The sequence below is a fragment of the Vipera ursinii genome (genome assembly GCF_947247035.1).
Source record: "Vipera ursinii genome assembly, chromosome: 3".
NCBI classification, from domain to species: Eukaryota; Metazoa; Chordata; class Lepidosauria; order Squamata; family Viperidae; genus Vipera; species Vipera ursinii.
The window spans coordinates 140,143,531-140,153,680 of NC_139516.1; the positions used below are offsets into that span (position 1 = coordinate 140,143,531).

Consider the following 10,150-nt stretch of genomic DNA (forward strand, 5'->3'; position numbering starts at 1 on the left):
CTCATTTGCATGGTATAAAGATTAGTCTATGTATAATAGAGTTATTAAAATCTTGAAATAGTAAAGAAAGGGCACCAAATTCTGACATTGCAAATAAGTGAAATAAAATGTCGTAATTATTACTGCATGTGTCCAGAATTTATGTTGTGCTTTTTCAAAGCCACTCTTTATATTCAGGCTTACAGGCTAATAATATACATAATATAGAAGGGAAAAATAGAACGTCTAATAAGGAATGTGAACGTCCATGCCTTCCAGCCTGTTTTTGATAAAGTTAACTTGGGAGAGAGAGATTTCTTTTAAATGCACTGCCATATTATGCAGTCAAGGAGCATGGTAGAGCATGGTTACATAGATTAAGTCCCACTTTGCTATTCTTGTTTAGATGTATGAAGCCTAACATATTATAGTATAAAGGTATAGTAGAAACTATATATAACAAGAAAAATAGTAGAAACTATATATAACAAGAAATGTATTAATGTTTTCATTCCTAAATTTCATTTCATAAGGTACTCAGCAAAAAAATCATTGAATGGGCAGCCCATATTTTCAAAAACTTGCCAGTTAACGAATTAAGCTGTTTCTAATGGTTAAAAAAATAGCAGAGTTTGCATTTGTATAATTTCAGCCTGTTCCTTATTTTCTAAAATAACATAGTAGAGGAAATGGAACTGAACATTTGTACTGAGTCATACTTGTGTGCTGAATAAGTAGTAATAGATTAGTTTAAATACATAAATATACATTTGTACCAGGGAGTTAATTACATATTGATGTTTTGTTGGGATTAATGGAATCTAGAAATTTGAAAATGGGGATTCAAGAGACAATGGTCAGCATCATTTTTTTTAAAAGTGCATATATTCTAAAGAAGGGTTTTCTACAAAGATGATGTTGAGGGTGGGGGTTTGCTTAAGAGATAAAAGTATTAATGCTAGGATTTTTTGTAACAATAAAAACCTGATGATGTTAATGTCAAAACAAATAAAATGGTAAAAGTTATTTTCTTTGGAGTGTTATTAATTTTTGCTTATTTCTACAATAAAGTTTTCATATCTTGTAAATATGTTCTCTTTTAAGCTTTTGGAAAGAGTCAAAATGCAGTTGGCCTCTTTTCTGGAAGATCCCCAGTACCAAGACCAACACTCTCTGCACACAGAAATAATAAAAACCTTTGGAAGAGTCGGTCCAAATGCTGAGCCAAGATTTAGAGATGAATGTGAGTTTGAATAACAAAACATAAAGACATCTGTTTTTCAGTTTGTCAACGATTATAATTTATTCTTGCACATTTTGGTGATGTTATTGATTCTTTTTTTTTTCAAATATTCCTCTTTCCAGTTGTTCTTCCACATTTGCATAAACTTGCCTTGGTTAATAACCAGCAAACTGCAGATTCAAAACGACTGGACATAGCTACTCATCTCTTTGAAGCCTATAGCGCACTCTCCTGTTGTTGTATCCTTGTTTGATTCGAAATTATAATTTGATATTTGTATAAACTATTGAAAAATACTCCGTCTCTTCAAAAATTGTAATATTGAGTGCAATGTTTCCATCAGGTTTTGCTGAGAATATTAAAGGCAGACAAATTAAACAGCTTTTCTGAATGGTGAAAATAGGTGTTCCAGGATAATGTTGCAGGATCCAATCTGGGTCGGTCACTGGGACCAGAGGTTTGGTCTTCCAAGCTTTCGTGCTGGAGCCCATCTTAAAGAAACTTCTCTCTAGCAGAGTATCAAACAGCTTTTAATTAGTGGACAGTCACTTAAATATGAGCCAGCAGTGTGTTGCAGCTGCCAAAAAAGCCAACACAGTGCTAGGCTGCATTAACAGAGGGATAGAATCAAGATCACGTGAAGTGTTAATACCACTTTATAATGCCTTGGTAAGGCCACACTTGGAATATTGCATTCAGTTTTGGTCACCACAATGTAAAAAAAGATGTGGAGACTAGAAAGAGTACAGAGAAGAGCCACAAAGATGATTAGGGGACTGGAGGCTAAAACATACAAGGAACAGTTGCTGGAATTGAGTATGTCTAGTTTAATGAAGAAAAGGATGAGGGGGGACATGATAGCAGTGTTCCAATATCTCAGGGGCTGCCACAAAGAAGAGGGAGTCAAGCTATTCTCCAAAGCACCTGAAGGCAGGACAAGAAGCAACGGATGGAAACTAACCACAGAAAGAGGCAACCTAGAACTAAGGAGAACTTTCCTAAAAGTTAGAACAATTAATCAGTGGAACAACCTGCCTCCTGAAGCGGTGAATGCTCTAACACTGGAGGTTTTTAAAAAGAGACTGGACAGCCATTTGTCTGAAATGGTATAGGGTTTCCTGCCTGAGCAGGGGGTTTGACTAGATGTAGATAATAATAAAGCCACCACATAATTTCACCCATCCCATTTTTGTCTTTGAAGACTACTAAGAACTTCATTTGCTGCAAATTGCTGCAATCCATGTGCTAGCAAATGAGAAATGTCAGGAATGCAAGGTCAGCAAAATACACTTGTATTCTGAGTACAAGTTAGCCACCAGTTTGCTTCCTTGTAAAATACAAAATGCTGATTAGAACTTTTAAAGCCCTTTGAATTTGGGTTCTAGTTGTCTGTGGTACTGTGTTCTCTGCATAGAATCTGCTTGTCCTGTGCCTTTTGGCCAAGACAAAACTCTTCCAGTCTCTTCCTTCAGGAAAGGGGAAAGCCAAAGACAGATATTCTGAGTGTTGAACTCAACTCTGGAATATCTCATCCCCCAAGGTTAGAATGTCCCCCACCTATTTGTATTTAGAAAGAGAATAATTTACAAAGTGTGAAATATTTATTAATAGACCTGCTACTTGGTTTCATTCAAATTTATGTTTTTATGTTACTTTGATTTCCACTGTATTTAGATTTATCAGGGTTTGTATTCACAGATTGTGTCATTGGATATAAGTCAAAGTCATTAATAGGGATGGAGGGTGCGTTTTTATATATAAATAAACAAAGTCTTAATCATAGCTAAATTCAAGACTTAGAACTGGTTTATGTCTTTTTGATTTATGTTTATTTGAAAAAATGTTTTTTCTGTCCTATTAAGATTGTATTGTTGCAAATATATTGCATTTCTCAATTATTTCAAATGCTTTATTCTTTTACTAAGACAATAAAATAGTAACATTCAGAGTTAACCCTTTGAAGTTAACTAAAGATACTATGGTTTTTGCACATTATTTTCCGGTTTTGACTTGAGATGAAGGAGTTGGTAAGCCAATTTTTTTGTTTGTCGGACCTTAACTGCTTTAATTTTTAGTTATTTCAGAAGAGTTAATGATCAGTCACTTCTTACCTGGACTCAGATGTTTAAGAAATGACATGGAAGCTCTCTCACCAGAACATGAGGTGAATATGCAAGCTGCAATTTTATCTTTAATGTTTATAATGACATAAGAAATCAATATTATTAGCATAATACTGTCAAATTAGAAATATTTTTAAGATTAAGATGCAAATATTAATGCTAAAAATTGTAATTCATGAGCTTAAATTATTAGGTAAAATAAAATATATCACTGTTTGATCTTACTAGTAATGAAGCAAATCATAAATTCAGTTTTCATTAATTTTAAGCCTTGTGGCCATAATATTTCATTCATAAGATATTACCAAAAATATTGAATTGTAATGTATCTCTCAAGTTTGATTGTGTCCATTTAGAAAACGCCAATTGTCATAAATCTTCTCTTTGTTCTGAACATTTGTCCTGTCCCATATCTTAGGTAATTTTAAATTCCATGATAAAAGAGTGTGAACAGAAAGTGGAAAATAGGAGTGTTCAAGAACCACAAGGGTAAGGATTTATTTTTTTTACAAAAGGCACAAATTACATGGCAACACTATCAAAGCAGAATATTTGTATTCATTTAATAATTTTTAATTCTTTTCTGAAATGACTTGGCTAATGCAGTAGAAGAAAATTGAAAAACAGTTGTAAAAGAAAGTCAGTCATCCACACTGCTTTATTAAAATGTACTGTATAAATCCCAGTGGTAATAAGAAATAAGAAAGAAATAAGACGTAGTCCTTTTGGCTTTTGGTTTGATTTTCAAGGGACATAATGGGAAATCCAAGTTTGTTGGGAAAAAATAATTTGTTTCTTGGTACCTGTAACAACTGTTCTTAAAGAGAGCCTGGAACAGCTGATCTTAAGTGATGCACTGTTTTGAGAATTAATCTGTCATTCCCCTTTCTTCTTCAGATCTTATTCTGAGCATCTAATTACATGCCAGTGCAGTTTTATGGATAAATTTTAACTAAAAACAAGCTGATTTGCAGAATTTCATCCTATATTGAGTAAATTAAAAGTTATTCAGTGGTATCATTCCACAGAGGGCTTGGATTTCGTACTGAAGCAACACATAGCCTTAATTGGCAGCTGAATTTTTCATCTTGGGAAAAATCTCATTCACGTTTAGAAGCCATCATTCTATTGTCTTAATGACAAATTATTTTGATCGCAATTAAAACTTACTTGGGCTAAATAAGCCATCTTATACTAAATGTGATCCGCTGTTTACCCTAATACTGCTATCTTTGGGAGCAGTTTTTTTTTTTTTTTAAAAAAAAGTCTCGTGTCAGAAGTCTTTTTTCCCACCTACTTTAGATTGTTGTAATTGATGATGTTATAGATTAATTTACTTTTCTTTCCTCCTAGTTCTATGTCAATTGCAGCAAGCCTTGTGAGTGAAGATGCCAAGACCAAGTTTCTGAATAAAATGGGCCAGTTAACCACTTCAGGTGCCATGCTGGCTAATGTATTCCAGAGGAAGAAGTAAATTGGAGTTAAGAATTAAAGAACATTACACTGAGAGACCTCATTAAGACTTGTTCCTTGTACTTGAAGTACTTGTCTTTTTATTTTCCATCTTATCTTCTTGTAGTATAATTTTACTCTAATCTACAAAGATATTTGCACTGCTCTTGAATATTGCTACATATCTGTTAATTTGGGGCAAAATGTGGTTGATTATAAAACTAAATTAAGTCTGTATCAAGTCCCTGTCCTGTGTTCTTGTCTTTCCAGCATATTTTTTATATATAGTGGGGTTTTTTTAATTTCCTGATGGGTTCTTGGCTGATATCTGTATTATACATGGAACTGTCATGATGGTACTTAAAATAATGTAAATTTGAAGTCACCGTTATAAAGTAATAAAAGTGGAGATTACTTATGTATTTAACTTATAAGAGGGATAATGCAGAGCTTTTTTAATGTTTCTAAAATGAAAGGTAAGAGCCACCAGCACTGATTCCTGGATTGTTTTTGTAAGTTATTATATATTTGAATTACAGAAGTGAATGGAGGATATAATGTACCACGGAATTCCTTGCACTACTAGTACTACAATAGATTCCAGAACAAATGAATACAACAGATTTTTTTAAATGTCTCTCAAACATGTATTGGCATTTTCAATGTGTATAAAACAGCTTAGTATTAACCTTTCTGCAAGACAGTTTGTACTGGGAAAGGGAGGAGGAATAAATAGTGCAAACTTAATCATATGTACCTTAATGAAAGCCATATTGATTTCAATGAAGGTTTCTTTCATATGAGTGAGTCTAATATTGCCTTCTTAGAATAAAGTTTAAGTGATACTGCTCTACATAAATGCTTCAAGCCAACATCGTGTTTCTGCATATTACAGCTTGTGTGTTTGTAGTGTGTCCATGCTAAAGTAACATCTACGGTACTTAAATATTCTTCCCAAAAAATAATTGACATAGAACATTCTGGGCAGTACATAAGGTAAACATATTTATAGGATATTAGGCAGAAGGACTGGTTACAACAGTAAGAGATGGCTAGCATTTTGTTTAACTTGGGTTTTAAATCTTGCAAGGCAAGGATGAAAGAAAATGTGTCATCCGATGCCCCAAGTAGCACAGAAGTGACTGAAAGCAATAATTTATTAAATTTTAAATGCAATGCCATATAATATTCTCTTGAACATCCTGGTATTTTTTAAAATTGCAACTGTAATGATCTTCTATCCTTTTCAGAAGTGAATTAATCTAAGCCCACCCATTGTTTCATAACTCTATAAATATCCAGATGCAAATTCTGTCCCCTATATAGCTTTCACCCTTCCTACATTTTCTCCACAATACCGTACATATTTTGTAAATATGCATGCACATACACATTCTTTTCAAAAATAAAAGAAAGACATTACCTAATGCTGTGCCTATTTTAATGAAGTTATTACTTTAGTGTTAAATCTGGGGTAGAGACAAACAGACCTGAAACTCTTGTAGAATCACAGTATAAGTATCAGTAGATCTGTTATACACGTGGTCAAGCTCAATCCCAATGTTGTTATTCTTTTTCTTTAAAATAAATTGTGATTAACACACTTTCAACAATTAATCTTGGAAAGAAATGCCACAAATATCCTTAGCCCATTGCCAGATTAAAATTCCCATCATTTCCATCCACCAGTGTCCAAAACTATTTCTGGGTAGAGCTGATAGAAGTTGCATTCTAGATTCTGTGAAAGGTAGCAGGTCAGGCAAGCTTGCCTTATCATATACTCTGGGATTCCTTATGCTGAGAAGTAGGAAAATATTAATTAAAACTTGTCTAAAAGAACAGGTCTTTCACTGTACAGGGCTGGATTGCATCTGGAGTATTTTTACATTCTCAATCGCACAGGTTCGCCTGGTGCGTCAGTTGCGGCCCTATCTTAGCCGGGATGATCTATGCACGGTCACTCATGCGCTCGTGTCCTCTCGTCTGGACTACTGCAACGCTCTCTACATGGGGCTGCCCTTGAGGACCACCCGGAAGCTCCAACTGGTACAGAATGCAGCCGCGAGAGTGGTGTTGGGAGTCTCCCGATACTCCCACGTTACGCCTCTGCTCCGTGAGCTGCATTGGTTGCCAGTTGTCTTCCGGGTGAGATTCAAGGTACTGGTAACGGTGTTCAAAGCCCTCCATGGCATGGGGCCGGAGTACCTCAGGGAACATCTGCTGCCGGCATCAAGCTCCCTGCGCCCTGTGCGTTCCCACAGAGAGGGCCTCCTCAGGGTGCCACCGATCAGAGAATGTCGATTGGTGGCCCCCAGGGGGAGATCCTTCTCTGTGGGCGCTCCGGAGCTGTGGAATCAGCTACCGGTAGAGCTCCGGATGGCGCCCGATCTTCGCTCCTTTCGTCGCGATCTTAAGACATTTCTGTTTGTACAAGCTGGCCTAGCCTGATGGGGATTGCTGGGGTTGTTTTATCTTTGGTCTTTTAATTTTTCTTGGGGTTTTTAGCACTGTATTTCCATTGTTTTTAAATAGGGCAATTGTTTAATCTTTTTTAATGTTTGTATTTGCTATTTTATTCTGCCCTGTGAACCGCCCTGAGTCCTCAGGGAGAAGGGCGGTATATAAATGTTATTAAATTAAATTAAAATTAAATTAAATATACCTTCATCAGAAGAGAGTATGCATTTGGAAAAGAATAGGTCTTGCATTTAAAGTGCAAATATAATACCCATTTGGAAATCAGGTGATGATGAATGATGAATGGGTATTCACCTCACTATCTGCCAATTGTACTAACTGTATTGCAAATGGTGTCTTAGTAGACCATCTGATAATGAAATCCTGGCGCATTCCAGAAGAAGTAGACGTGGCTAATTCTCCTGTTCTTTCTTGAGTTAAATAAAATGTTTTGCATACCTGTTTTGTATGTTTATTTAAAGAATTCTAAGTGATTTGGCATTTTTGAAGGGTATTGACATTTAATATTTGAACATTTAATGTTCATGTAACATAGTTTGTTTGTTTTTTATCAAATACATTCCATTTCATTTTTTAAATAATGTAGTCCATTATATAAATACATATTTTTAAAGTATAAATAAGTGCTGAAATTTCTCCTTGCAGTCACTGCCTAATCCCATTTAACTATAGCTTTTCATTCACATCACTGCGGTAATAACCATACTGTATATGTCACTACTGTGCCACATGAGGGATAGAATTATTTGTTCTGCTCATCAAGTCGATTAGCAAAAACGTCTCTTCCATACTTTAGATGTCAGGATTTCCAACCCAGAAACTCCTATATATGGATTGCTGGGAATTGGATGGCATATAATTTTAATACGTTATTTCAGATTTTTCAAAAAATAATATAATTATGACATATTTGCATATCATAGGCTGACAAATATATTCTAGAAATTATATGAGCTTTTCTGGAACTTTTGATAGGCATATTACCTGCAACAGCTTCAAGAGGGTACATCAAAATATGGTAGGATTATTGCAAATATTGCCTAGTACAGGGGTTCCCAACCGGGGTTGCAAGATGATATTCCAGGGGGTGTGAAAACTTGGGTTTAGAAGTTTCAAAATTATAGTGTGTGCATAATTTGTTGCTGTTATTTTGAACTTTTGAAAGGGGTGCGAGAATATATCAGAAGCATTCTAGGGGTGTGGGGTATAGAAAAGGTTGGGAACAGCTGGCTTAGTATCCTTAAGTAGCTATAATTTTAAATATACATGCACATTTCATAAGTTGCGATCCAAGAAAAAGTAGTATGTAGAGGCCAACTTTACTAATTGTTGGCCAAGCAAATATCGCTTTGGAGAATACAAAGTAACAAGATTTCTTTTAATCCTTTAGTACCAGAGTAGCTAGGGCTTTAGATTAAAACCAACAGCTTAAATTCACCTGCTACTTTATAAGTAGCCACTGCAGCACTATGAAAATCAATCATTATAGTGTATAATTCCACTTAGCTAACCCATTTAACATTATGACAGATATGTTCTGCACCAGTTACACCTATCCCATGCAGGATACTGTGGTAATCAAACCCTGAGGCTACTAAGACATAGATTAATAAAGTGGAGGATACTATTCCAGGTAGCATTGTACCTGGTGCCAGGAAAATAAAAGCATAGAGCACAGAATGGTTCTTCAGTACATCATCTTCCTAATCCCAGGTTTCAAATGAGCTGGTCATACTTCAATTAGATTTAAGTTTTGCTTGTGGGTGCCCATCCAATCCAGCATAATCCCTCCTAATTAAGATGGGAAGGAGAGAGAAAAGTTAGTATTAACATACTGATAACGTGTCCCAAATCTTAACAGCTTCATAATAGACACTGAAGAAGAGCCATATTAGTCTATACATTTGATAAATCTAAAATAGTCAAAGATTATTTTATATCAATCCTCCACTGGCACATAGCTTTGTGTCATATAATTGGAAAGATGGAAAACAAAGTTTTTTGGAGTTTCACAAGTGACTTTTGGGGAGAGGTCAAGTCAATTATGTAAATGGCAAAGAATAAAATGATTATACAGGTTCTTCCCCAAACCAAATTCAAGTATTATCCACCATTCTGTGAGCCAGGAGAAAACTATTCCAGCATAAAAATTGCCCCCCCATTGATAATCCCTGTCCTGTCACAGGAATCATGCTGGCAAGCAGTGTTGTCCCTATGATGCAAAAGGCACATCAAGGATGAACATTAGTGGATGCCTCCAGGTGTATTTAGTTTTTCTCCCAAAAGTAACCAACTTGTGAGAAAATTTCAAGCCTCTTTTCAACCTGGGCTAGAGGTAGGGCTAGTGTGGAAGCAAGTTTTGACATGCAGTTAAAAGTCGGTTTAGACAGTGGTCAAAACACATTCTGGTTTCGCACAAGTGTTCTGCAGAGATAGACCACCTAATTATTTTATCACCTGAAGACACATAGAAAGTTGTGCTGTGAAGCAGAATAAAAAGAGAGGTCGATCTAGGTGTCTAAGCAACAGATTGGTGCAGAGATCTAGTAGGCACAAAAGGAGGAAGTTTAAAAGAACTGGCTCCCTTCCATAACTAAAGCAGAACAGCTCTGGAAGATCAATGGGGAAATGATGTGCCTGCACCAGTCTAATGGAGTCAGTAGGTGCCAGCCATATCCCCGCCCCCCTCTCTGCTCCCCAATGGTAATCTGAATTCCTTTGACAAAATGGTGAACTGTGTTACAAATCTTGTTTTGGGATAAGGGGCAAAACATTATTTTTACAGCTAAGAACAGCTTAAGGCACCTCCAACTTAAGTCAGCTTCATCTGAGACACACACACACACACCAATGAGGGCAACAAGATGAGGAGACA

At 35.7% G+C, this 10,150-nt stretch overlaps 1 protein-coding gene across 6 annotated transcripts in view; it reads left to right on the forward strand.

The window, feature by feature from the left end:
* RELCH (RAB11 binding and LisH domain, coiled-coil and HEAT repeat containing) overlaps positions 1 to 5,650 on the forward strand; it is a 62,083-nt gene extending 56,433 nt beyond the window's left edge. For 5 of the 6 annotated variants that reach the window (XM_083359131.1, XM_083359132.1, XM_083359133.1 and 2 more), the window contains 5 exons: positions 1,084 to 1,222; positions 1,345 to 1,461; positions 3,298 to 3,386; positions 3,764 to 3,834; positions 4,699 to 5,650. In XM_083359131.1, the coding sequence (XP_083215257.1) occupies positions 1,084 to 1,222; positions 1,345 to 1,461; positions 3,298 to 3,386; positions 3,764 to 3,834; positions 4,699 to 4,819 (537 nt within the window). In that variant the 3' untranslated portion in view covers positions 4,820 to 5,650. Of the gene's footprint in view, positions 1 to 1,083; positions 1,223 to 1,344; positions 1,462 to 3,297; positions 3,387 to 3,763; positions 3,835 to 4,698 lie in introns of those variants that run through there. The other variant, XR_014492074.1, reaches the window with a different exon arrangement.
* The last annotated feature ends 4,500 nt before the right edge of the window (positions 5,651 to 10,150 follow it).